At 50.3% G+C, this 25,867-nt stretch overlaps 2 protein-coding genes across 2 annotated transcripts in view; one reads left to right on the top strand and one right to left on the bottom strand.

The window, feature by feature from the left end:
* The window catches only part of LOC104323762 (tyrosine-protein phosphatase non-receptor type 11), a 56,542-nt gene extending 33,976 nt beyond the window's left edge, over nucleotides 1–22,566 (top strand). Inside the window, exons 2-16 of the mRNA XM_069782626.1 lie at nucleotides 216–338; nucleotides 10,117–10,311; nucleotides 12,934–13,126; nucleotides 13,238–13,357; nucleotides 13,663–13,776; nucleotides 14,209–14,305; nucleotides 14,839–14,918; nucleotides 15,641–15,796; nucleotides 16,808–16,939; nucleotides 17,174–17,328; nucleotides 17,653–17,720; nucleotides 18,644–18,795; nucleotides 19,014–19,114; nucleotides 20,567–20,686; nucleotides 21,114–22,566. Coding sequence (XP_069638727.1) covers nucleotides 216–338; nucleotides 10,117–10,311; nucleotides 12,934–13,126; nucleotides 13,238–13,357; nucleotides 13,663–13,776; nucleotides 14,209–14,305; nucleotides 14,839–14,918; nucleotides 15,641–15,796; nucleotides 16,808–16,939; nucleotides 17,174–17,328; nucleotides 17,653–17,720; nucleotides 18,644–18,795; nucleotides 19,014–19,114; nucleotides 20,567–20,651 — 1,771 coding nt within the window. The 3' untranslated portion in view covers nucleotides 20,652–20,686; nucleotides 21,114–22,566. The remainder of the gene's footprint in view (nucleotides 1–215; nucleotides 339–10,116; nucleotides 10,312–12,933; nucleotides 13,127–13,237; nucleotides 13,358–13,662; nucleotides 13,777–14,208; nucleotides 14,306–14,838; nucleotides 14,919–15,640; nucleotides 15,797–16,807; nucleotides 16,940–17,173; nucleotides 17,329–17,652; nucleotides 17,721–18,643; nucleotides 18,796–19,013; nucleotides 19,115–20,566; nucleotides 20,687–21,113) is intronic.
* Nucleotides 22,567–23,718: 1,152 nt separating this feature from the next.
* RNF223 (ring finger protein 223) overlaps nucleotides 23,719–25,867 on the bottom strand; it is a 26,910-nt gene continuing 24,761 nt past the window's right edge. The window contains 5 exon segments of the mRNA XM_069780383.1: nucleotides 23,719–25,207; nucleotides 25,210–25,253; nucleotides 25,255–25,352; nucleotides 25,354–25,448; nucleotides 25,451–25,567. Coding sequence (XP_069636484.1) covers nucleotides 24,699–25,207; nucleotides 25,210–25,253; nucleotides 25,255–25,352; nucleotides 25,354–25,448; nucleotides 25,451–25,567 — 863 coding nt within the window. The 3' untranslated portion in view covers nucleotides 23,719–24,698.

The raw sequence follows: 25,867 nt of genomic DNA on the forward strand, positions 1-25,867 counted from the left end.
TCCGAGAAGACTTTCTCCACGGTAACATCTGAACGGATGGGGTCCCTGTTTCTGCGATGTGGTGGGGAGGAAGGCGGGTGAGCTGCTACACGGGATCGGGGCTCTGCCTGCCTCGCAGGTAGGAAGATAGTGTCTGCCCCTTGGGCAGCAGGGAAGGCAGTCGGGGCAGGCTCGGGTTAATTATTGTTTCATGTGTCGCATTTTGCACTTTGCAGGTGGTTTCATCCCAACATCAGCGGAATTGAGGCAGAGAAGCTGCTCCTGACCAGGGGTGTCCATGGCAGCTTTCTGGCTCGACCCAGTAAGAGCAACCCAGGAGATTTCACTCTCTCCGTCAGGTAAGCAGACGGCAGCAGAGGAGGAGGAGGAGGAGGAGATGAAGGGGCTGTCTTGAACTCCTCCAGCACACCCTGCTCCGATTAATGGATGTGCAAGGGGAGAGGTGCTCTGTGGTACCTCTCTGTGGGTACCACTTGAAGTAAAAGGGTCGCTGAACTCTCCCCATCGCTGCAGAGGCTGTGCTAAAAGCCACACGCTGCTTCGCCCTCAGTTTGTTCATCCCTGTGGGTTGTACGTGCCCCTGTCCTGCCAGGGTTGGCTCTGTGCTTGTGGCCTGTGCTTCCAGCACCGTTGTTGCCAGAGGAGGGAAGATAACAAGCCCACTTATTTTCTGCAGAGAGTATGTTCACTCCCAGCAGGAGTGGATTATCTCACTCCAATTTCAAAGGAACTTAATGTATCTGCCTTTGAGAGAGACTTGTTTTCCGTGTCTATAAGGGATCCCTGTAGCACCTCCATAAGAGACTAAGCTCACTGACCAGCCTGACAGTGGCTGTGTTCCCAGACAGTATCATGAGCATCACCTTTAAAATCCTCTTGTGTTCTTTGGGACCAAGGCAATTGCAGAAAGGAAAGCTGCAGTTTTGCCGATGGTCTTTGTGAATGTAGCCCCTTACGATGCGGTGGAGCAGATGCGCTGGGTAGGACTCTCTGAAGGTGAATTACAGGGAAGAGGCAAAGAGTCACATTAACCCAACGAGTCCCTGAGATAAAAGGAGCGGGTTGTGGGTTCGAGGCATGAACCTTCCGTGAGCACTACCCAGCTGATGCCTCGCAGGGAAATAGCTCAGCAAAGGTTTCTCCAGGCACTTGCAACACAGACCTCTTTTTTGTGGTGGCTTCTGTTTAATTTAAAACCCCTCATTTTGTTTAGGAAACTCCAGTGAGTTTCTAAATCCTTTGACCGATGCTGTGTTTAGAGAAACTTTGTGCAAAGGACAGAACGGACAGAGCGTTTCCACCTGGCAGGGCAATGATATCTAAGAGAATGTGAGCAACAGCAGCACAGTTTGAGCTTCGGTCCCTCCCCGTGCGCCTCTCCCCCCACAGCCTGGGTCTGCGGGGGCTGCTGGCAGCTCAGAGCAGCATGGCAATGCCAAACCGCTCCGGTGAGACTTTATCCTCTCCTTGTTGCCTTAACGGCTCAGATGAAACTTTTTTCTCAGCCTTATTTCTTCCCTCCTTGCAATTGTCACCAGGCTCGAACCTGCACTCCTCTCTGCCAAGCGCAGTGATTCCTCAGCTTGGCAAAAGGGAGGGTTTGCAGCTGCCTTATTTTTATTTTTTTTTTTGAATGGTTCCTTTTGTGCTGGGGAATATATCCCAGCGGTCCGACCCTTTGCCTCTCAGATGGCTCCGACCGACCGCAGCTTCTCACGCTATGGAGCAACACAGCGGAGGGGAAAAAGTCCGGCTTTTCCCATGCGTTGGCTGGGTGGGGAGTGTTTGGATCTGACTTCACTAGCTCCCCAGTAATCTTGCAATCAGAAGTGGCTGCGAGTTAATGAGAGAGGCAGGAAGTGCTTCTAATTAGAATGGAAAATAAACTCAGTCACAGATTGCTGCCTTGAGCAAGCTATGACGGCAAGGGAATACGTGTAAAATGGGGGGGTTATCTTCATGTGAGCTTAGTGTCTCTTTTCATGTAATTTTGTGAGTCAGGGTGTTGTCTGATTGTAAAGTGAAGCACTGACAGCACCTGCTTAGCCAGGCAGCGTGCAAGCAGATGCAGGTTATGGCTGTGCAACAGAGTCCTGATGCGGAAAGATACCCAGCTAGCAGTATAATTACCCTGAAATAGCAGGGTAAATTGCTTTGCCGGGAGAGCCAGTTCCCACACCTGCATTACTGCACTCACGCCTCGTGCTGTGGAGTCAGTCCACAGGTTTGCGTGGTTTTCTTCCCTCAGCTCTGTCTCTGTGCCTCAGCCGAAGGCCACATGTGTTTCTGCTGTTGTGGTTTGTTGCCTTCCACCTGTGCTGGTCCACTGCCTCCCCTCTTCCAGCTGTGGCACGTGTTGAAAGCGAGTGGATAAAAACTTGGCCTCCCGTGAAACAGCTACGGCTGCCTGTGGAGTCCCAGAGCAGCTTTATTATTGCTGTTATTTCTTTACCTCTTTCTGCTTTCTACTGCAGGGAGACCTTTGTGTTGCAGTAAATGTTTGATAAGAGTATTGTTTTGGCCATAAGATCCAGCCAATTAATGCTCTTAATGCATGAACGGTGCCCTGCAGTAACAAGATGCAAGTTAAGAGCAGAGCAATACAGCGTGCCTTAATATCATAGTATTGAACAATACCACCACAACCCACTGACAGACTATAACTCAGTGGAAAGTCTGACCAACTCTCACAGTTCTGAGTAAACCAAAGCTGTGACATATACCATGTTTCCAGGAAAGCACATTAAACGTGACACACAAGCTTAGAGGCAACGTGTTGAGCTTTGAGGCATCACGAACTGAAGACAAGGAAAGAATTCTTTTATTGACTACTTTTACCTGCAAGTCCTTGCTCCTTCCTGGCTCGTCCCATCTCTGTCCCATGACTTGAGGCGAGGGTTGTCCTGTAATCTCAGATGTGGAAAATTTGCTTGGACACGGTCACTGGTTAGATAGACTAGATTTGCTTATACTTCATCTAAGTGATATGCTCTTTTCCCACTCGTGATGGCCCCAAAACATGTGCATAAATGCTCTTGGGAATTAGAGCTGCAACACCTAATAGAGTACAGAATGAGTAGCTTTGTGTGCTGTGAAAGCTGAAAACTTGGGCAGCTGTCTATCCCCTGTGTTCTTCCCCTTTCCCTGCTACATTGCTCCATCTGTGTGTGTGTAATGTGTTATTATTCTCACCTAGAATTGTATCCTGACAGAGCTTTTTTTTTTTTTTTTTTCTTAAATCTCAGAACTGGACAGGTCTTTATATTTTTTTTCCTTTCTGAGAAATAGAAGGTTTTCAAAGGAAACAATAGAGATATCTTTGAAGGAGTACCTAAGATAGAGGTGTCAGTAGGAGAAAGTACCTTCAGAAAAACAATCAAAACATCTTCCTCCTTCTTTCAACCCCCTTTCAGCTTCTTCAAGGATTTTTGAAAGCCAGTGAGGGGAAATGCAGCTCCTTTTAATTCCAGAGAGGATGTGGGCTGAAAAGAAAGCAGGCGATAGAGTTTTGGCTGACCAGACCACACACCAAGTGACCGTGTGCTGGTGCGTATCCAGATATGCGTCCCTGAAGAGAGGCTAGGAAATAACATTGCAGAAGTTATGAGAAGGTTTCCATGAAACTCTGTGGCTGCTTTCACTTTCTTTCTTTCTTTACCTCTGTGCGCTCTTTCAGCCTTTACCATTACAGCAAGAAGTCTTCGCAGGGCTTCTTTTTTTTTTCAGCTCTTAAGAGAAAAAGGCAAGCCACATGGAGAGGCCATGATACAGTTAACAAACAGATGATGTTTGTCCTGGTCTTAATAGAAAAAAACCTCTTCAAAAAATCCTCAGCTCTGAGTCCAAACTTCTGGCAGTTTGTAATCGGCCAAACCCGGCTCCTTTCATCAGCCCTTCCTTTTCCGAAACACGCTTCTTCTTGGGACATCTCTGCAGATAAGTTCAAGAGCTTGTTCCACGCCGAGGATCGGACACACCTGCTATAGTCCAGTGCCGAGAGGGCTGTGTTTCTGAGAAGTCTTTATCTGGTGTGCCGGTGGTACGTCAGTACTAGATACTGAATTGGGATTCATTGGCTTATCTTATTCTTTGGGCACTCCAGCGAATATGTGGAGGGAGGGAGGTGGTCTGGCAACTTCAGCTGAAGTGTGATGATGACAAAGATTCTGAATTCATTCTGAATAAGGCTGTAGTAATATCTGCTGCATCTCTATGTGAGCTGTCTTGTTTTGTCCCATGCAGTTGCTGCAACGCTGCTCTCTGCAGGTGTTTCAGTGCTGCCTCAACCCAGGCAATCAGACAGCTCTGTATCGGTGGGTCACTTAACGTGGGTGATATTTCTCATTGCAGGGTTTGGCTCCTGCAGGTGTTTGCTAAAGGTAATGACAGCACTCCAACGCTTTATGCTTTCTTTAGAGTGGCTCACAAAACCTGCACTGAGTGGGACTGTTTGGAGGAATAGCTCAGCTTCGGAGCCTGGAAGGGGCTCTGAACTGGAGCTGGCCTCGCAGGAGAGCTGTGGAAGCTGTTCTGGATGGTGGGAGCAGAGCCTGCTATTAGGGGATTTTTGGAGGATGCAAGTAGAGTTCATTTGCATGTTGCAGTTCTGATGAGTGGCTCTTAAAAAAGCTTACTTGCCTTTCTTGTATGCTGTGTCACCTCTCATTTCCTAGAAGGACTTGGTACTGGGTTTGCTTTTGATATTGAGTCTTCCAACTTTTAATCGTGATTCTTAACAAAATAGACCTCCTTTTGAAAGTGAGGGGTCTTGAGGGAGAACTGCAGGAGGCCACAGAGGAAATGCCCCATGTTTCCAGCCTTCAGTGCTTGCCTGAATCTGCCAGAGCGTGTTTTCAGAAGACCAAGTATTTAGAATCACTTCTGAAAAAAGTGAACAGCTTCTTAAAGATTTGGCCGGGTCTGGGTAAATAGCTTGAACAAAAGGAAAAGGCATGTTGAAAGTTTGCCTAAGTGGTGCTTGGCCTGTGGCCACAACAGTAATGGAAATGCCAAGACAGTTAAGAACCATCCGTCAGAGACCTTGTTAGTTTGGTAACTGGGTCACGTTTTATGGGAATGGATCTTACCCTCGTTCATGGGATACAGTACTAAGTGCTTCTGGGTAACAAACTCTTGTTAGGGCTATGGTCTCCCATAGTGGTTTCCTGATTAACACTTACATTGAGCATTATTCCTGTATGTAACTGGACTTTTTTTTTTTTTTTACACAAAACATGTACAAATACACTCTGGCTACAGGTTAAGACATGCAATCAAGAAGGATTTTATGTCCTATAGAATAGGTACTCTGCGAAAAGGAGTAAATCAATACTGCAGGTGTGTTAAATTGGTTGAGTTGCTGCCTGCAGACAATACAGTTGCAGCGCAGGAAGAAAGCTGGATCTGGAGAAGAACGGAAAGAAGCTTGAAAGAGGTGCTTTTCTAAAACAGTTGTCCTTGTGTCTCATCATAATAGCACCTACCAGCCCTATTAAGGCCCTGTAATCCAGGGCTACCTCTCACAAATATTCAGTGAGAGGTGGGCCTGATTCTGCTTCTTCCAATGGAGGGCAGCCAACTAAGGGAAGTACTGTCTTCGTGTTACAGCTGGGAAACAAATGTTGGGCCCAGAGTCACCTTGAGAGCCTCTGAGAAGGTCCTGAACATCAGATCATCAAATCTTAGCTAAGTGCTTTTATCACGAGACCCTTCTTCCCTTAAGAAAGCATGTTCTCCTCTGATGACAACGTCTTTCTTTTGTCCTGGAGTGGCTTGAATTCGTTTGGAAGCAGATCGTTCGGTTAGAGATGTAATATTAACGGATGGCTACCTTCGGCTTACTTGTGTTCGTTTGCTGCTATTTACAAGTTTGGCAAGGCAGAGGAGTGTGTCGAAAGCCTCCTTTTGATGGCAGATGGTTGGCAAATGGTCTGTGCTTCGCATCTCTTCCCAGGGCAAAAGGCTGGATCTCTCTGGAGTGGGAAGCACCTTCAGGAATGCAAAAAACATAAATGTCCTATAGGTAAACGGTGCCGACGTGCGAGTTCGCTGAGTAGTTGGATGTCCTTGGTCCCTGTGTGCTTTCTGGAGCTCCTAACACCTTAAGTGAGCAGTAGGGCTCAAGCAGCAGCTGAATTGCTTCTTCCTAGGAGTTGAGCATGAGGAATTTGAAACCCACACCTAATCTCTAGAATGCACTTGGCTGTGTCTGTGAAATGACATGCAAATGTCAGTTGGTTCTGTTGTGCTGTATTGGTGGATAGTGAGTGTTCTCTGAGAGCCCAAGCTCTCATTTAGTTGAAAGCAAATATTCAGTGAAGTTTCTAAACCCTGTGGGAGTATCTTCTTGGTTTGTTTTTTTTTTTTCCATAGAGAGTCTTTAGGGTGGGGGGTTGGATTGCTTTTTGCAGCTTGTCAGAGAGGTCATACAGGCATGCTGTGAAGTTCTAGGCTTTCTCTGTCTGACACAGGCAGGAAAACCACATGACCAGAAAAGACTTTTGGGGATGCAACACTCAGAAATGGTTCTTTTGCCTTCAGTGACAACAAAGGGTCTGTTTGGGTTTTTTTGCGAGTCCTCTTCTTATTGACTGTGCTCTGTTGCGAAGAAGAGCAGACTGCATCCGCGCTGGTGGTCACTGCAGTATGGACACAGATTCACAAGCTGGAATATTTTGGATCAAGAAACCCTGCTGGATATCTATCTAAGGAGTTGTGCTGATGATAGGGTAAAGAAGCTTAGCTCAGAACGGAGGCAACTCTCACTTATCCGAGTGCTGACCCCGAAACTGCCAAAAAAGCTGGCATCTGCTATTAAACAGTGCTGCATCCCTGTATGAGAGCTGTGTGTCTGTTGGTCAGAAGTAGCCGTGCCCTCCAGCACAGGGCAGCTGAGTATTCTGGGCATCTCCTTTGTGCTTTATTTCACCAGCCAGCACGTCGAGGGCCCAGTCTAATGGATGCTGCTACTGTGCAGTCCAGTTCTGCTGCCCAGTTTGGAGCTGCAAGAGGTGACGCAAGCTTTAAGAGAAGAAAATGGGAAGGAAATGGGAATCGATCAATGCCCTTTGTGTTTAGCATGACCTTGAGGGCTCATGGGATAAATGACGTTGATTATCTCTCTGCTTTTCATCCCTGAAGTGCTCGAAGGCCTTGGGGGTGGGGAGTGGGTCTGTGAACTGAGCCTTTGTAGGTCACTGGGGTTGGGATGTGGGGACGGAGCTGTGGAAAGAAGGGAGTTTTTGAGCCTCAGGCCAAGTGGCAAAAACACAGTTTCGTCTGCTGCCTTCTGTGCCGCACAAAGGCTCTTCACGTCCAGCTGCTGGCATGAACGGCAGAAGCTTTTTATGTGCCAGCTCCGCTCGGAGAAGAGGCATTGTCATCGGAGCGCTGGCTGGGATCTGAATTTCGCAGCCAGTTTTCATTTCCACCGAGCGAGTTCTGCTCCTACCCTAGATGCAAATATTGCCAAACTTTGAAGTCTCTGCCCATAGGACAGCTGGAGTTGGTGTGGCAGGCCAGGTCAGAACTTAGACTTCCCAGATGTACCACGAAGAGTTAACTGGGTCTCTCTAAATACCCAGGAGTGCCACTCACCGGTTTCCTATATTACCGACAGTCGGGTTCTGTCTCCAAGACCTTGTCATGAAGGTGTAGTGTGACTGTGCAGGATCCAGATGCAGATTTTTCTCACCTCAGGCCTGTTTGTCAGTCTTCTGCTGGTTTTGTTTTGCTGTTAATGGGGGATGATGGTAATACTGTGGATGCTGTCTCTGTCCACACTCAGCTGGTTGTTGCCACTGAATTGGCACTAACTGGAAATCACCTCGGTGCCAGACAAAGCATCCAAGAAGGGCTGCGTGAGCACAAACTGGAACTGCTGATTCTACATCGACAAAGTCCTCTTTAGCAACTGGCACGGAGTAAATGGCAATATGGCCATCTGTCAGGAAGGTGTTTTAAGGAGAACCGCATGACGTGTGGTGACTGTGGCTTGAATGTGGCTAAGAGTGTTGCCGTCTAATCATAAGTCATGCTTCTAATAAAGGCAGGTCTGGAGGAGGGGCACACAGTGGCTGTGCTAGCACACTGCTGTGAATGTTTCTGTGGGCTCTTCAAGGCTTAGCACACAGAGAGCTCATTGCCAAGTGCCAGCTTGGCATGGTCTTGTTGCCGAGCTGCTGCTGTGTACTCTAGCACAGCATATTGGACAGTCAGCGTTTAATCTGCTTGCGCACATGACGAGCCCCTCGCGTGCCAAAAGCCGTGGCTGTTAAAATCCCCGAGATATGCGGAAATTGGAAAATCCATGGCAGTAGTTATGTAAAGGCAGCCGTGCCCCTGGGCAACGTGAGTGCATCCCAGGGGTGGTAGTGACCATCCCGTCACTGGGAGAGGCCGCTGTACTTCTCGTGGCGTTCCGTACGCCCTTCACCAGTCATCCCACAGTCCTGCAGATACACAGCCCCGCGCTCGTGGAATTCGATGTCCTCTGCTGTCAGGCCTTTGGGGAGAGTGAGTTATTGCAAAGTCAGCAGAGTCCTCCCCGGTGGACTTTCATTAGACCTTGCAGTGTATAGTTCAGTGTAGTATTCAAGAGGAGATACAAGGGAAGAGGGTGTTTCTTACCTTCCCCGAGGAGCCAGGCGTCCGTCTTGCATGTGCGAAGCGGGATGGAAAAGCCGCTGGATCCCCTCTGCCGGAGGAGAACGCGGCCACCTTGGTGCTGCTCCAAGCACTTGTCTGGACTAGAGGAATTTGCGCAAAGGTATCCAAACAAAATGACACCACCGCAAGCCCCATGTGGGCTTAACGTGATACCGGGACCCTTAGCGAGTGACAAGCGCAGTGAAATGAGGCTACCACGCACCCTGGTGCGCACATCCAGCCGACACAGCTGGGCTGTGTTCTGCCCCCGCGCCAGAATCCCCTAAGGCAGACGGAGCCTTTTGCATTTGAGGGCCAGATCTTAACTTCTCCCCGAAATAAGGAGGTAGAGTCCAGACTCTGAGGTAGACAGTACCTGCAGCTCAGGAAAACTAAACAGGAGATGATTTTGTGGAGCTGGGGCGAGATATCCGATACCATCCAGGTATCTGGTCTTTCACTGCATTGCTACGGGGGCTGCCCTCTGCTGCAGAAAGATAGCAGAAACGGGGGCAATGCCACTACTGGGAGCCCCAGAGCCCCTGCCGTGGTCCAGTTCTTCCTTCCATTTAACCTCGTGCACAGACCACTGTAGCTTTTCTAATTCCCCACTCCGGGAAATGGCTTTTCTGTCTGACCTGGTAGGCTGCTTATACCACCTTGAGTCTCCTGCATCTCAGTGTCACGGTTGCTTTGGCAACAAATTGAGAGAGGCTGGGAGCAGCTCAGCACGGGAAAGAAGGAGAAATTTGCCAGATTTACAAATCTCTCTCTGACCTAGCTCGTCCATCAAGCAATGGGCTTCCAGCCATGTCTCCCCGGCTCAGGAGGGCTGCTGCTAAGTGCATTTAAAATGCAATTAACCTACCTCTCGGAGGTTAGTGTGGCCTTCTGAGGAAGGAGACTGGGCTTTGCTGGGTTAAGGGGGCTCTTAGAACAGGCTGATAAAGGCACCCAGCCATATTCCCTTGAGCCTGGAGGGCACCACTGGAGAGGGGAAAGCATTAACCCTTGCGCTACGCTTTATAGGGTTTGCAAATATTGAGCAATGTATTGGTTTGGGTGTTGGGGGTTTTTTTCCTGTTTTTTTTAAACGAATTAGATGATAGCGAATACCCCTGTGCATAGAAAACTGTAAACCAGAGTGAGGTCAGAGCATCATCCAGCCGAGAGGGCAAGTAATGCAGGAATTGGAAGCGATGGCAGAGGAGGAATTATTCCCCTCCTCTGCGTGAGGTGGGTCTGGGAAGCAGAGCGGGCAGGGAGCTCGCGAGGTACAGTCAGTTCTTGGCCGGGTAACCTTGGCCAAGGAGCATCCATCCCTTCCCCTGCTGTAGGAGCGTGGCCAGCGTGAGCGGCACCTGAGCGAAGGGTGCAGCTTAGAGGCGGGTGGTGGTCAGGAGGCATCTGGACTCTGAAGACCGGTGCTGGGTTTCCATTCTCTCACGCTCGTTTGCCTGCCTTCCTCAGAAGGAACGATGAGGTGACGCACATTAAGATCCAGAACACGGGGGATTACTATGACCTGTACGGCGGCGAGAAGTTCGCCACGCTGGCAGAGCTGGTGCAGTACTACACCGAGCAGCAAGGGCTGCTGCGGGAGAAGAACAGCAACGTCATCGAGCTGAAGTACCCTCTCAACTGCCAGGACCCCACCTCGGAGAGGTAAGCCACGCTCTCTAAAAGCCTTTCCTGGTGAAGGTGATGCTGTCTTCCCAGATGGCTCAGGCCGGATAGTTGTACCTGGCCTGGGTTTGGAAAGGAGCCCGAAACAGAGTATGTTTGGGTGTGATTTAGCTTTAATGACCCAAAAGCTGCACATCACTGGGATATGGTTCCCGAGTTGCCCTGCGTGCAGACGTGACCAGAAGCTGGCTAGGTAACATCAGCAAGGCCCAGAAGCTGGTACTTGCTCAGCATCAGTGTGTGCTAATAAGCTTTCTCTAGCCTTTAAGCAACTGGGAACATAGAAACGTAGAATCATAGAATAGTTTGGGTTGGAAGGGATCTTTAAAGGTCATCTAGTCCACCCCCCGCCTCCCCATGCGATGAACGGGGACATCTTCAACTAGATGGGGTTGCTCAGAGCCCCGTCCAACATGAGCAGTATGAGTCCATCTGCAAGGGCTCCTGCAGGAGGCACGCAGCTTTGGTTTTAAAAGAAACCAAACACCTGCCAGTGACTTGTCTGCCTGCAGAACGCTGGGTAGAAATGCCTGGTAAAAAGTCATCCCCATCCCATCTCTGTCTGTAACCACTATTCATCCTAACAGCAACCCACCGTTGCCTTGCAGGGATGGGGCTGGCTGACTTGCTGCGAGAAGTGGCTTGCCTCGGGCTACTTCAGGATGTTTCTGCCAGCCGATCAGTGACCTTCTTTCCTCCCCTTGGTCCATGACACTCCAGTGACCCCTTTTTTCCCTTTTTCCTCCCCCTCAGTTTCCCCAGTGTCATATGCAGCAGCTGACACGGTGGGTTGGAAAGGGGAACACCTAGTCAGGCGGCTGGCGATGCCAAAGCAAGCCCCTAACTACTCTAACTTTAGCAGCCGGGGTAAGGCGAAGCTGCGACCAGTCTCAGTTCCTGAAATGGAGCAGAAGCGCTCCCCTCCACGCCGTCATGTGAGCCGAATGGGCCCGGGTGCTGGGAAGTCCCTCCAGCTCATGTGCTCCCTTGTTGCCAGGGTGGTTTCTTTGCTCGTTCCAGATCGCGGTGTGAAAAGCAGCCGGGCAGCTGCTCACATTAGCAGAAGCTCTGGAAAAGTGGAAACCCCCTTCAGCTGGGTTTCCCCCTCTTCTCCTGCCAAGGAAAGTCTGGCTTGGCAAGGAAGCTCCAGAAAGGTTTCTGCTGCAGACCACACATCTGGTGGCATCAGGGAGAAGGGAGGGAAAAGGGTCCCAGTCCTCTAAATATACGAAATGACGACAGTGTCAGAATATAGCGGGATGCGTCAGGGTAAGCAGTGTTTCCAAGACCTGGGCTTGAATAGCAGCAGTGCTGTAAGCAGGCACCGAGGTTCTTCACCAGAGTTTGGCCGTTCTGCCCTCTGCAGCAGTACGACTCGTGCAGCCCCATGATCCTAATGCCTTCCCAAGCCTCTGGGAAGGACTTTTGCTCTTTAGAGGGCTTCCCAGTCAGGCTTGTAAAGGCTGCCTTTGCAGCGTGCTGAGTCGGGACTTGAAAGGCCCAGCATCACTGACTGCTCTTCTATAAACTTCGTCCTCCGGGACAAAGTTGCTGAGATGTGATGCGATGCCATTGCATCGCCCCTGGAAGGTTATTTTGAGCCTCTCTGAATTCCTGGCGGCTTGGCTGGCAGGCCAGGAGCCAGCGTCTTCAAAGTGGGACCTGTGGCATCTGCCCAGAGCCACTGCTGAGTATTGATGGAGCGTGGGGCTTGAAGGCTCCATGGCAAAAAACCCCTCTGCTTCACTCCAAACTGTTATTTGTCTTTATGGAGATGGAGAAACAGGGGCATGTGCACGCAAGGTGTACACAGGCGGAGAGGTGGAGCAACTCACGCCCACGCAGCGAGGCTCGGGAAGAGCTGAGCACAACCCTTTGCACGTTGTGATCGCCGCTGGTCGGAGACGCGGCCGCGGGCAGGGCTGGAGGGGGAGAAGCATCCTGGGCACAGTGGGGAACCTGGTTTCGCCACTCCAGGTGAGCGTGGAGGGTGCTTCTGTTCTCCCTCAGCCAGACCTGAGCTGAGGTTAGTGACCTGGGAGGGGAGCAGCAGTAATTACAGCTAGGAGGACCCTTTTGAAAATCTTTCCCAAACTGTGTCAAAGCATCTTGTTCCTGGCCGGTGTTGTCCATGCTTGGGTCTGATACTGTCCGACTACAGCCTGCTGACTCCAAGCGTTCGTTTTCTTCCATATTAAAGGAAAACGTAGCCACCTTCAAGTAAGAACTGCCAGAATCGTGTTTCTTATAGCTTCGTCAGAGCCCTATCCCTAGATGACAGTGCTTGTCACGCATCACGTGGCAGTTTAATACACTGATGCCATTTCACATTTGGCGGGAGGATTGAGCAAAGTCCTGACGCTTCCAGCCTCAGGCTAAGGTATTGATGTGACATTGCAAAGCGTTGGAGGAAAGTCACTGGGGACTGTTTCTAAAAATAACTCAAGCCGGTGTCATGCCAGTGGGGAGAGCAGTCAGACTGGGAGCCTAGAAATGGGTTTCCCGTGAACGCCATCCCCAGCAGTGAGTGTAGCTCTTGTCTAAAGGCAATGCTCTGTACGTTTCGGAGCTAACCTTGCTCTCTCCGTTCCTGCTCCTTAGGTGGTACCATGGGCACCTCACCGGCAAGGAGGCAGAGAAGCTTCTGACAGAGAAAGGGAAACCAGGTAGCTTTCTGGTACGAGAGAGCCAGAGCAAACCAGGAGACTTTGTATTGTCGGTGCTGACGAACGAGGATAAGATGGAGACTGGGGACAGAAAACCACACGTGACCCACGTCATGATCCACTACCAGGTGGGAAACGTGGAGAAACGTACCGTCCCCGCTCAACCCGCTGGGTGGGTGACCCAGCTGGGAGCTGTGCCTTCGAGTCTCACCGGGGTTTTGTCATTTTTTCCCCTGCAGCCGGATGGGAAGTATGACGTGGGGGGAGGAGAGAGGTTCGACACGCTCACAGACCTGGTGGAGCACTATAAGAAGAACCCCATGGTGGAGAAATCTGGAGCTGTGGTTCATCTGAAGCAGGTAATAGCTGGTCTAGCACATACTTGTCGGTTCTGGGCTTGCCCAAACTCCCGGGGGAGTGCACGGATCTGCCCCTGCTCTTTGGGAACTCCCTGCCCCCAGAACATCCCGGCTGGCTACTTGTCGTGCTTGTCCAGGCTCATACTTGCCAGAGAGGTCCCTGGCCTCACACTCAAGGCCTTGGGAATGGACCCAACTCCTGCCAATACTCCCAGGGATTCAGGAACTGTTTTTTTTCAAGGGGAAAGTTACCTGTCTTTCTGTTACTGAAAGCGATTTCTATTCTGTCTTCATCTGCCTTTCAGCCATTCAACGCCACACGCATCAATGCAGCTAACATTGAAAACAGAGTGAAGGAGCTGAACAAAATGGCAGATCACAGTGAGAAGGCCAAGCAAGGGTTCTGGGAAGAGTTTGAGGTACGGGATGCTCCTGTCTGTGCTCTGTCCCATTTGTGCCTGTGGGTGAAGAATGTCATTCTTGCATGGGAGCGTCATGGTTTTCCAGCACTGAGGACCTCTTCTCCACACCGTTTCTCCTTTTCTTGTTTTCCGTGTTCCACGAGTTACTTCCCGGTCCTTTCTTTCATTGCTTTTTCTCACGTCCGAGGCAGTTTCTCCTTCCTCATCCTAGAACTGCGTGCCTTTTGTTCCCTGCAGGGATTTGTGCCTTCTCCCCCCCATTAACTCTCTCATCAAACAGCTTCTTGGCTCCCTTTCCTTTCCTGCCAGCACTCCCTCTACTCTTCTCAGCATCAGGAAGCCAAGCCGCTAGTTGAAAGAGCCCTTCCTTTGCCTCTGACTCCCCTCGTCTGCCCAGAACAGTTTGTTCTTTTGTATTCTGCTCCACAGATGCTGCAGCAGCAAGAGTGTAAGCTCCTCTACCCCAGGAAAGAGGGACAACGACCAGAGAACAAGGCTAAGAATCGCTACAAGAACATCCTTCCCTGTAAGGAGACCCTGAATACTGGTTTGGGTTTTTTTCACCGCAATTTCTGCAGCCTTCTCTGGGGCTAGCTAACCCTGCAGAGCTTTTTTTGATCATAGCTGAGTGGTCCAATTAGTTTGTGGTGTTCTCCATCCCCTTTCTAACCTGGTCCTTCCCTTGTGCGTGGGAAACTGGGAAATTGCTCTCCTCTGTGCTGGGAGTCTGAATATGCTTCAGAGCTCAATTGTAGTTCAGAAATCATATGGAGCCAGAGGTAGAGCCTCCAAAGGAAATACTGGAAAACCCGAGCTCAGGTTAGTCTGTAGCAACAGTGTGTTTTGCTAATGTCCATCCAAGTTACTAGATTGGCAACACAACTGTGAGCCGGGTAGTGTGGAGTAGTGCTAAGTGTCATTAGGAGAGCGTTTTACACCTTTTTTTGCAGTAGTTACCCATGTGACTTCGTAGTAAGAGCCTGGTGGGAGCCGCTGTGACTGCCCTCAGCAAAGCCCATCAGTTCTCCCATGTTCATTCTGGACTCTCTTCTCCTTCAGTTGATACCACACGGGTGGCACTCCGAGACGTCGATGAGAGCGTGCCCGGGTCGGACTACATCAATGCCAACTATATCAAGGTACTTGGGAAAGGGAAGACACCGTGTCGGGGCTGTCCTCAGCCCCATGCTATGTTTCTGGTGGGTAAGGGCAGTAATGGTGTAAGTCTTGAGGGAATGGCCTGGCAGGACCAGTATCTTTCACTGGGTCCAGGCCAAACACTGGATTTTTCTACCGTATCCCAAGAGACCTCATCATTCTACCATGTCCTATTTGCCCCTATCTAACAGTTTATCTCGATCCCCTCCTTTCCTTACCTGTTCAGAAAGTCTAAGGGGACTGACCCAGACTCTCTGTCATTGAACGTTATCTCTGAGGTCAAATTATAATTGTCATCTGTAAGCTAAGAGCTGCTCGAAGCTGTATTTCCAGCAATGCTGCTCTGGCACTTAAGCACCAGCCTTTGGGAAACCTTTAAGGTGGCTTTGTTCCAGCCACATCCACCTGCAACTTCTGCAGCTGCCTGCTGGCAAGAGCCTGTTGCGCAGTAATGCACGTTACAGCAGCATAAAGGTCCCTGGAGGCAGGCAGACCATTTTGCTGGCGACTGTTGAAGCTGGTGATGGGAGCGGTTCATGTCTGCAGGTCTGACCAAGAGAGCAAAATCAGCTAGCTCAGAAATCCTGCGTGGCAGGGTGTGCTGACTTTGCTGCTAAAGGTGCACTAAAGCAATTCTCAATTCCTCACTCCAGCATCATTGGCTTTTTTTTTTTTTTCCCCCCCCCTCTCCTTTGGTCCTCAGAGCATCCCTGAAGATGGAAGGAACTCTGAGCACTGCAAGATCTATATAGCCACCCAGGGCTGCCTGCAGACAACAGTGAATGACTTCTGGGCCATGGTCTACCAAGAGAACAGTCACGTCATTGTCATGACCACCAAGGAGGTGGAGCGAGGCAGGGTGAGCACTAGTAGGGTGCTGTCCCCAAGCCTGAAAGTACTGCTAGTACTAAGAGTGTTCAGTTAAGTTGTATCTGGCTAGCTTTCATTTAATTTCTCTTCTGCCTTGTAATGATGCTTTAGCTCTTCTTCATGACAGAAACATACCACTTTGCTCTGCACAGCCTATCTCCCTAGCCCCATGAATATTAATGGCGTGTCCCTCGTATGACTTGCTTCAAGGCTCTGGGGAGCTGCAGGTGGCAGAGAAAGAGAGAGAGAAGGCATCGTGCTTCTTATGTGCTTCTTTCCAGCAAGCTGGAAAGCCGGGGAGTGGCAGCGCATTGCAAGCTGTGTGAGGGGCAAAAGAAATTCTACAACCTCTCTGTGTACCACCTGTACGCATTTCACTAAGAGTGGGTTGGTAAGGGGCCAGGGAATACAGTGAAATTCCATGATTCTATGCAGAGCTATTTACCAGAACACCCTTCCCTAGTAAAGAGAGGAGCTAATGATGATTGGCACTAGCAGTTTTGCTTGGGAATGAGGGGGAGGCTGCGCTTGTAGCAGCCTAGCGCGGAGATGAGATAAAGATAGCTCTACTCACAAGCTGCCTTTTGTGCTGGCAAAGTCGCTATAGCAAAGAGGGGACAGGCTGGAGGACAGAACAGGTACAGGTAGACTGTGTAGCCCCTTGGGATGGAGATTTGGCTCAGGAATTAGGCAATGACCAGACCAAGGGGTCAGGTGCTGTGTGTCAGGACTATATGTTTAGCAAAGCAATGCCTACCTGAGGCTGGGGCTAGCTGGGGAGGGAGATTCCCCTAGGGATCACGTCCTTTGTATAGGAATGGCCCTTCCCAGTACTTCCCCAGTTCAAAAGAAATGCTCTGTGTGTATGGCTCTCCTTTAAACCTCTACACTGGGGCTACGCACCCTTTGACCGCAGCAGCATCCCTGAGCGAGGTGTTCAGGGGTTCACCCTCCAGCTCCCCAGCCTCAACTAACGAGCAGCTCTCTGCTGTTGCTGCAGAACAAATGCTTCCGTTACTGGCCAGACAAGAGTTGCACCAAGGAGTATGGGTGCATCTGTGTGCGGAACGTGAGCGAGCGTGAGGCCCAGGGCTACTACCTTCGGGAGCTGGAGATCTTGCGGACTGACAGGGTGAGTCCTCTGCTGCTGGCTGCCCGCCGTACTGGGAACGGGCTGGTGCTGGCACCACCGGGGAGGGAGATGTCACTTTTCTGTAATTTTTTTTTTTTTTTTTTTTATACTTAATGGTCCCACTGCTTAAGTTCTGGGCCGCTTTGCCCCAGGTTTGATAAAAAGAAAGGAAGGATAGACGCCTCCTACTAGGAGGAGTTCTCTGACTCAGTGGTGGGTCTCTGCTCCCCGCAGGATGAGCGCCCGCGACTGGTGAAGCACTATCAGTATTTTAGCTGGCCGGACCACGGGGTGCCCAATGAACCAGGAGGGGTTCTGAGCTTTCTGGACCAAGTGAATCGGGCACAGCGAAGCATTCCAGACACGGGCCCGATCATAGTGCACTGCAGGTACGAACCAGTGGCCCGCAGCTGGGTCATCATGTGAGCTGATGGTGGGCAATTGGGATATAAGTATAGACATGGGAAAATAAAGCCCTCCTCCAGAGCCTCGCTGGTGATAGCGCAGGGAAGAGCAGACCTGAGCTGGAGTTGGTAGCTCTGATGCAGCCTGCTAGACTCCGATCTCCTAAGGGTCAGCATTTGGCTGAGCTTATCTTATAGCAGCCATGCCATATCAGCCCAGGATGGACCAGGCATGCAGATGAGCGTGGGAGCTGAGCTGACTTTGGGGAATGTTTCTTCCTGCAATCATTATTTCTTTTCTCTTTGCAGTGCTGGAATAGGACGTACGGGCACCATCATAGTGATAGATATTCTGGTGGATATTATTCACAGGCAAGGTATGTCTCCCTGCCTATCTCACGGCTTTCACCGTTTGCCTTGCTCTGACCAGTTATGGGATAACCCCGCTCTTGTGCAAGCAGTGGGTACGTGATCTCCAAGCAGCGGGTTTGACTCGTCCGGGAAACAGTGGGCATAGGTTTAGCCTGAATGCAGGGCGAGAAGGGCTTTTGGACTGTGCCCGGTTCCCCATTTCTCTGGGGGCCAAAAAGCGGAGCTCTAACGTAATGAAACGTGAACCTTCTCCAAACGGGTGTGCACATAGGCAGCCCTCTAGTAAGGGAGATGTTTTCAGCAGCACAGCACCCGAGAGTCTTCTCGTTGGCATCAGTGGGGCCAGGATTTCAAGGTCTCCTGGACAACCCTCTTTTATTGAGGCCGGGGCGAAACAGGTTCAGTAAGGATATAACTCCAGTAGTCCTTTTAGAAATGAATCCCCCAGACTCTTCTGTGTAGAAGGGCTGTCACCCTTATCTGAAATTCTAGAGCTGTTGTGGAATTCTCCGTGGTATCTCTGAGTCTGGTCCGGGAGCCTTGAGGCAGGTGGACCCTCTTCAGCAATGGTTGCATCTATTTCATAAATGGTTGCATCTATTTCGTAAACCGTGCAAGGGTGGTAAGCCTGGATCTATAGGAAGTTGCCACAGAGCAGACCTAATTCCCCTCCCGTCTCCTGGCTCTAGGCAAGTCAGACCTGCCTCAGCCATTCTCAGTCCAAGGTGCTTTTGCAGGAATAAAAAAGAAAAAAGAAAAAAACCAAAATCTCCTAGGCACAGAGATGCACCAAATCCTTTCACAATATTCTGGGGCTTTGCTGAGACTGTGTGCAGCGAGATACTGAAAGCTTTCAAAGCTGTCTTAAGAAAATAATTTTTCAACCTAATTCCCTCTCCCTAAACCTCACCTTCTCGCTCTTGCGCAGGTTTGGACTGCGATATTGACATCCCCAAAACTATCCAGATGGTACGCAGGCAACGTTCGGGCATGGTGCAGACAGAGGCGCAGTACAAGTTCGTTTACATGGCTGTTCAGCAGTACATTGAGGCTGAGCAGAAGAGGTTGGAAGAAGAACAGGTGAGTCCCGTTCGGCTTGGTTGGAAAAGGAAGGGCAGAACTTGGCCCACACCAAACACCACTTCCACTCCTCCCTTCTCCCTGGAACTCAAATACTGCCCTGAGCGCATGGAAATAAACCCACGCCCAGTGCTGCCCTGCTGGCGTACAGGATCTTGTAAGGCTTGCTTCTGTATCTGCATTGAGTGGGGTTTTATTGCCTTTGCCTTCTCTTTCAGAGGAATAAAAGGAAAGAGCGAGACTACCTGAATATCGGCTACGCTCCTATGGAAAAAGGCAGAGCCAAAGGGCAGCCCCCTTCGCCACGGAGCCAGTCTGCGTAAGCTGAACATCTCTCTGCCGGGGCTAAGAACTTCTGCAGCAGTAGAGGGAACAGCTTGAGCAAAGGCCCCACTATTTATCCTTTGCCAGCCTGCCTCTCCCATACCTGAAACCTGACCGGTTGCCGGCTATCGTATGGGAATGGCTAAAAATAAACAGGTGATGCCACCACACTGTCAGCGGTGGTGGTAGCAGCCCGCTTTGCTTGTGTGCTACACTTTTGGAAAGGAGAGGAGGAAATAAATCCTAGCCTTTAGTGAGTAGTGCCCCATATCCTTGGCTATGGAGAATGGCTCTGGAGAATCAGCTAGAGAGTGAAACCGTGCTACTGCCGCTGAGGGGCTTTTACAGCAAAATCTGAAGGAAAATGAGAAGAGAGCAGAGGGAGGTGGATTCACACCCATGCAGAGAGGGAGCATGTGCTAAGTGGCATGAGTTCTTTACATAAGCAGAGAGAAAATAGCCCCAAATTATGTTTTTCCCTCTCGGCCCAAGTAACGGGATACCAGCGAGTGATGGAAAGGGGGTTGTAAGTGGAAGGTGAGTGGGGTACGGACACACGTCAGTTATATAGTATCAGAGCTTTTGGGTACCTTGAATTGCAGGACCGGTTTTGAAAGAAGAGGTAGCTAGGCAGGAGCAGAGGAGTGGGTGTTAAAGCAAAGGCAGAAATGCTGTTGCTGGGCTCACGCAGAATGAAAAATCCAACTGAAGAAGGCAAAAAGAGATGTCACCCGTTCTTCTCTGGGCGTTTGGCCGCCGCCGGAGTCCTGGTGGCTCCTGCCTGCTCAGGCAGTGCCAAAGGGAAATCTGGATCCTTCGCTGGCATTATGAACCTTCTGGCTCCTGCTGGATCTGGCCAGTTGACATCTTCCCTGCTGGACTCTAGAAACGTTTGTGTCTTGTTTAAAATGCCCAACTTTGAAATTGCAGCTCTGAATAAATGGGGGGGAGGACCGTGTGGGACCGAGCCGAGCAAGGTGAGCTCTGCGTGGCTGGTACTACTCCAGAGAGCTCCCGTGAGTTCAGCTTTGGGCGTCAGACCTGCTTTAGAGGTACTTGGATCTGGTCTTTGGAGCAGCCCTCTCCTTCTATCAGATTTTGGAAAATCCAGAGACATTGGGTATGTAGAGAAAGTAAGAGTAGGAAATACCAGGAACTGTATCCACTGATCCTGCAGAAACTTTGCATCCACGAGAGGCTGATGTGCGGGGAAAGGTTCAAGGCTCCATCCCCAAACTGTATTTGAACGTAGGAAGGGTGGCCCAGCCAGAGGGAGAGAAAACGGGGAGTGAGAACAGCGGGTAACCCAATGTCATCCTGCCTACAAGGCTGGGGAGGGAAAAAGGGAGCTCGACTGGGCTATTACCCAGTTCCCACTGGCCACCTTCCTCTGGGAAAAGATCCAGAGCAGCGAGGCTGTTAATAACAAGGCTTTGTTTCTCCACAGGGTTGATGACGAGTCAGCTTCCGTCTACGAGAACCTTAACATCAAAAGCCCAAAGGTTTCAGGGATGAGTAATACAGGGCGATAAAAGAGCCGGAGGTGAGCTGTACGGAGGCTGCACAGGTAGGAATGCTTCCCTTGATTAACCGACAGTGTCACCACAGGCTGTTGACATTGCATTTCACCCGGCTCCTCTTCAGCTCAGCTTACGCAGATTTCTGCAGCTCTGCCTGCATCAGGGAAGGCAGCTACGCTCTGACGAAATGGGACGGAGCCTAAAGATGTGGCTGTGGCCAGCTGCTGAGGGGGGGAACGGGGTAATGAGATCTCAAGAGGGAAACGTATTTACGACGTTACCGGTGAGGGGGGGAGATCTGCTTTTCTGCCCGTTAACGTCAGGAAGCTGTCAGACTCCGAGAACAAGACTGTGCTATGTGTGCAAACATAGACTTCACACGCTGGGAGTGTCTCAGCTCTGTAACCTTATCGATGCACTTTTCTCCCAGTTACAAACCAAGCCACCCTTCTTCCCTCTTGTTTTGGAATGCAGGATTTACAGGGTTTACGTCCACCCTTTCCGAGTTCTGCGATTGCGGACAACTTTTTTTGCCCATGTTGCCTTCCCCAGGCACCTTGGATTCAGCGAGGAAGTAAGAAGCTGACTGTAAGAAGTGAGCAGAGTCTGCACCTAAGAACATGCCTTGACCTAACTTATTCACGAGAAGGATCTTCTCCCATTCTCCCTTGTATCAGTAGGTTGATATTTATGTGGAAGTGCCTCTGGACATTCATTAGGGCATCAAGGCTCAGTTTTTGGTTTTGTTTTTGTTGATTTTTTTTTTTTTTAATTTAAGATTCTTATTTTTTACACACAAATTGTTAAAAGGAACAGAAATAACTATTTGCTTAGGAGCTTTCCCAGGGTTGCCCGCTTAGGGCGTTAGTAAAAAGTTAGTACACTTCAATGTTTTCATTAGGTCAATCATTTCTAAGCTTAGAAGCGTTTTTAGACTAAATCCTGGAGTAACTTTGCTGCCTGTGAGGGTGAGAAATAGAGCGCGCTGCCTGGACCCAGGTATTTGCACCTCTGTTGATTCTTCTTCTCACGCTCCCTTTTGGCTGTACCGGTTCTAGATTTCTACGCAACCCTGCCAAAGCACACCGAGCAATCCCTGCTGCTGTAGTACAGCAGATGCGTGTGTGTGTGTGTGTGCCCGAGAGCCTGCTAGCTGCTCTGCACGTGGTTTCGTAGCAGAATTGAAAGACAGAGGTGAGCATCTCCATCCTTGACTGTGTGGGTCTGAATGTTGAGCTAAGTGAAATCCTACGTAGCTGATGGGTGCTGAAGCCTAGGAAAGCAGCTTTCACTGTGCGCTGTGCTTTTAGCCACCCCTAGTGAGGAACAGCCTAGGATACTAATCTGAGCTGAACTTTTTGAGCTGGGCCCCTCCGAGCTTGATGCAGCTCTGCCATTACCTTGCAGCATGACCTCTTTATTTTTTTTCGCCCCCCCCGCAACTATATGACAAGGCAAGTGTTGTGTCTGCTGAGTTAGGGGTGTTGTAGGAGCGTTTGTGACTTGACCAGTGCCATGAAGATGAGCGTGTCACCGAGTGGAGTATTCCAGCTCTGTTGATTTAGGTCTCGACTTGCGACTGCCAGTGCTCCCTGCTGTTTCAGCCCTAAAGCCTGCCAAAGAACCCCTTCCTGCAGGATTCGTCAGTGCCTGAAGGTGTGCTCTGTGCCAGTGCCTGAAGCTCCAGAGCCCGCGTGGGGCTGGTCTTGAAGTCCTCCTAGGTCTCTGGAACTGGATGGACTTGCTGTGTGGTTGGGGTATTAGTGCCTGGAGTTGCCAGCTCCAAGTGTTGAGCAGAAGGGGTTGAACAAAAGCACAATGACATACCTTGGCTGTATTTCCTGGCTGGTCTCTTTGGTCCCTTGTCACAGGGACAGGAGAACTGTTTATTTTTATTGCACTTTTAATAAATGTTGAATATTCTCAATGCTTTTTTTTTTTTCCCTTTCTTTCTAAGTAGTTTGCTTTTGGGGAAAGTGACTGACGGTTGGTGTGGACAATGGGGCATCCTGAATGTCTCCCACGGCCAAATGCTGCTGTTCGGGGCCCTGTTTTCCCTTGCTTTGAATGTTCCTTTTGACTATGCATGAGTGAGAGGTTCTGCTGCGTGCTAGCTAAACCTTCAACCTTTGTTTCCAAGTGCATGGTGAGAAGGGGAAGTGCAAAGGGACAGCCCCCACAAGGATGCTGTGACACACTACTAGGAACGGTTGGAACTGCCAGAACATCTCTGTGGCCCCTTTGCCACCGTAACAATAGATTTTATGAGGCTGAAGGTGTTATTTCCCTCTCCCCTGCCCTTAGGTCTCATTAGTGGGAGTTGAACGGTAACAAAGATGTAACAACAAAGCACTTCATCTCTACTACTGTCTATTTGCTGGGCTTAGTCCCAAATGCACCTTGGGTAAAATGGAAGTGCCTTTTCTGCCTTAAGTCTTGGTGAGTCACTTTTTCCAAAAACACACTTAAATTGGTGCTGTGAAGATACCCTTGCAGTGACAAGCACGGGGGAACGGACAGGATGATACGAGTGAGAATCCCTGTCAAGCCCGATGACTTTGCAGAAGTTGTTACAGTGCCTGGAGTAGTTTCTGCAGACGTGTGGCTGGCACAGATAATACCAGCCTGCAGCCTAACAACAAAGGTGTTGCAGATACAGCACACACAGCAGCTTTCCACAGAAGTTTTGCATAGCAACAGACTCGAGTTACTTCTGCTGTTGCTTCAGTCTTTTTTTTTTAATTTCAAATTAGATTTTCTGGAAAGGGAGACTGGAAGCATCCTTTGCAGCTTCTCATTTTTCAGGTCACATCAGGTAAACGCAGAGGGAAGTGGCACCTGGGACAACACTGCCTAGATGGTAGTAAGTATGAATTTACCGGATAAAGCTGTCCACACGTGCAGGATTGTACAATGCTGGGAGAGCTGATGCACGGGCCAGAGTAAAGACATGCCACTTGCTGTGTATCTGGGATCTGGGAACGCAGCTGGACTCAGTCCTGCTGCAAGTAAGAAGGGAAATGCAGAGTAATTGCTACAGATTGACACCTTGCATTGTATAAAACATAATTTAATGCATACACGTATGGTACTTGCATACAATACTGTCTTACATCCATGTGTTTGAATAGAAAACATTTAATCGTAAGCCGCCTTAATCACAAAGACTTTTGTTAATAATCACTGTCAGAAGATCACTGCATTAAATAAAAATACAGTGTAAGCAACTGGCCTGTGTCTTAATACTGACACATTTTAAGATTAGGAGGGTAAAGCTGTCAAAAGGTGGAACTTCTGTTGTTTTGGCAACAGTTTGCCCGTGAGAAGCACGAATGAAGTTCGCTGATGGAGTCACTTGAGGAGCAGGGTTATACTGCTGTGTCGGTGTGCCTAACAGAATTTTCAAACATCTTCTCAGGAAAAACGAGGAGAATGGCTACTCTGTTCTGTTCAAAAGCTCATCAGGATAGTAACACAACTCAGGGGGTGGGTAGCAGTGATAGATCCCTGTTTTGTCAGCAGGAGGCACCATTTACACCTCCAACACTGAGTAACACCAAGGAAATGTTTCAAGCACGTGGAATAAGGACAATTTTCATCTGCTTACACGACTTTAACAAATCTTTACCCTCCCAATCCCGGCTCCTCTTAGGAATAATCATGTAGATCCTTCCGATTGCAAAAATAGCCCTTTAGGAACTGCACCCGCTGTCGTCTGGTATCGGGCCAAGGCGGCACACAGCCGTGCGCCTCTCAAGGCGAACACTTCTAGAAACCTGTCTCTTGCTTTCAGAGCTCTGGTTTCCATGGAGAAGTTGGCAGCAGGATGCTGAGGCAGCTCCTTGGAGCATTCCTGGGCTGGAGGCAGCTTGGCGGGCGAGTATTTCAGCAGAGCTCCTGGAAGCGGGTGCGTGCGTTCCACGGGCAAGGCGCAGAAGGGGAGTGGGGTCGAGGGGGTCTGCCGGCAAACCGAGGAATGCCGTCAGGGCAGTAAACCCTGTTCTGCCTCCCTGCTGTGCCGTGGGGAGGGATAGACGGGAGCGAGGGGTCGCCTCGCCGCTACGGGAAAGGGAGTTGTGTCACGGGTGTTGCCGCTGTGGTGTGTTTCGGGGGAAGATACTCCGGCCTGCTCATTGCAACAGTCCTCGTGAAGCAGCGGAGGTTCCCCGTCTTCAGGGCACACTGGACCGGCCACAGAATGATGCAGAACAGGATGATGATCAAGGCGGAGAGGAGGACTATGCGTTTCCAGTCGTCGCACATGTCGCAGCGGGACAGCCTCCCAGCTATCCCCGCCGGGGGAGCCTCCGGAGTTTCTGGCTTGCTCATGGCGACGTCGATGGAGATGCACGAGTCTGGGTTCTCGGGGTCATCGGCCTGACGGGCAGCAGAGCTTGGTCCTTCCATCCAGAGCACCTTCTCCTGCTGGAGTTCGGGAGGCTGCGTGGCGAGGAGCTCTTTGCTGGTCTCGAGTGCTGGGGCACCTTCCAGAGGGATGCTGGTCAGCTGCCTGCAGAAGGGACAGGGGAGCTGGTCCTCTGGTTGATTCGGGGGTAGCCCCGTGCTCAGCGGGCCACGCACTCCAGGCAGAAAACGTGGGAGCACTGGAGCAGCTGGGCGTCTTGAAGGTGTGTCGTAGGTGTTGAAGCAAATGGAACACTCGACGGGGGAGGTCGGCTTCGGAGACGTTGGGTTCGGAGAGCCCGGCTTGTCGGGTTGGGGACCTCGCCTTCCTCTTGCCATCCCCTGGGGGCAGGGTGACAACAATGGGGCTGATGGGGATGGGGATTTCACTTGGAGATGCCGGACTGGGCTGGTGGGAGAGTCGGGCGTGTTGGAGTGCCACAGCTGCGTGAAGCACGACATGACGGAGGCCGGCGAAATAAATAGAGCCCTGGGAGACTCTAGAAGAGAAAGAAAACCACAGCCTTCATTTTAAACATGACGTGAAGACACCCGTCACCAGGCCTGTGTTTAACCCTTGAAAGGAACAAAGAGCAGGTTCATGACTTCCACTGCATCCTAGCCGTGGAACAGACCCCTGCTAGAGGTGAGAATGACCCAGGTAGCCTGTTCGAAGCTGCATCCCGAAGGTGAAGTGAAACGTCTGCAAAGAAGCAAGCAACCAGCAGAGATGCCCCAGCCAGCCAAAGCCTTTTCACCAGAACCACCGTGGCGTTATAGATGGGAACTTCCCCGTACATGCCTCCCTCTGGGCAGATCCTCGA

This window comes from Haliaeetus albicilla, chromosome 4, assembly GCF_947461875.1.
Source record: "Haliaeetus albicilla chromosome 4, bHalAlb1.1, whole genome shotgun sequence".
NCBI classification, from domain to species: Eukaryota; Metazoa; Chordata; class Aves; order Accipitriformes; family Accipitridae; genus Haliaeetus; species Haliaeetus albicilla.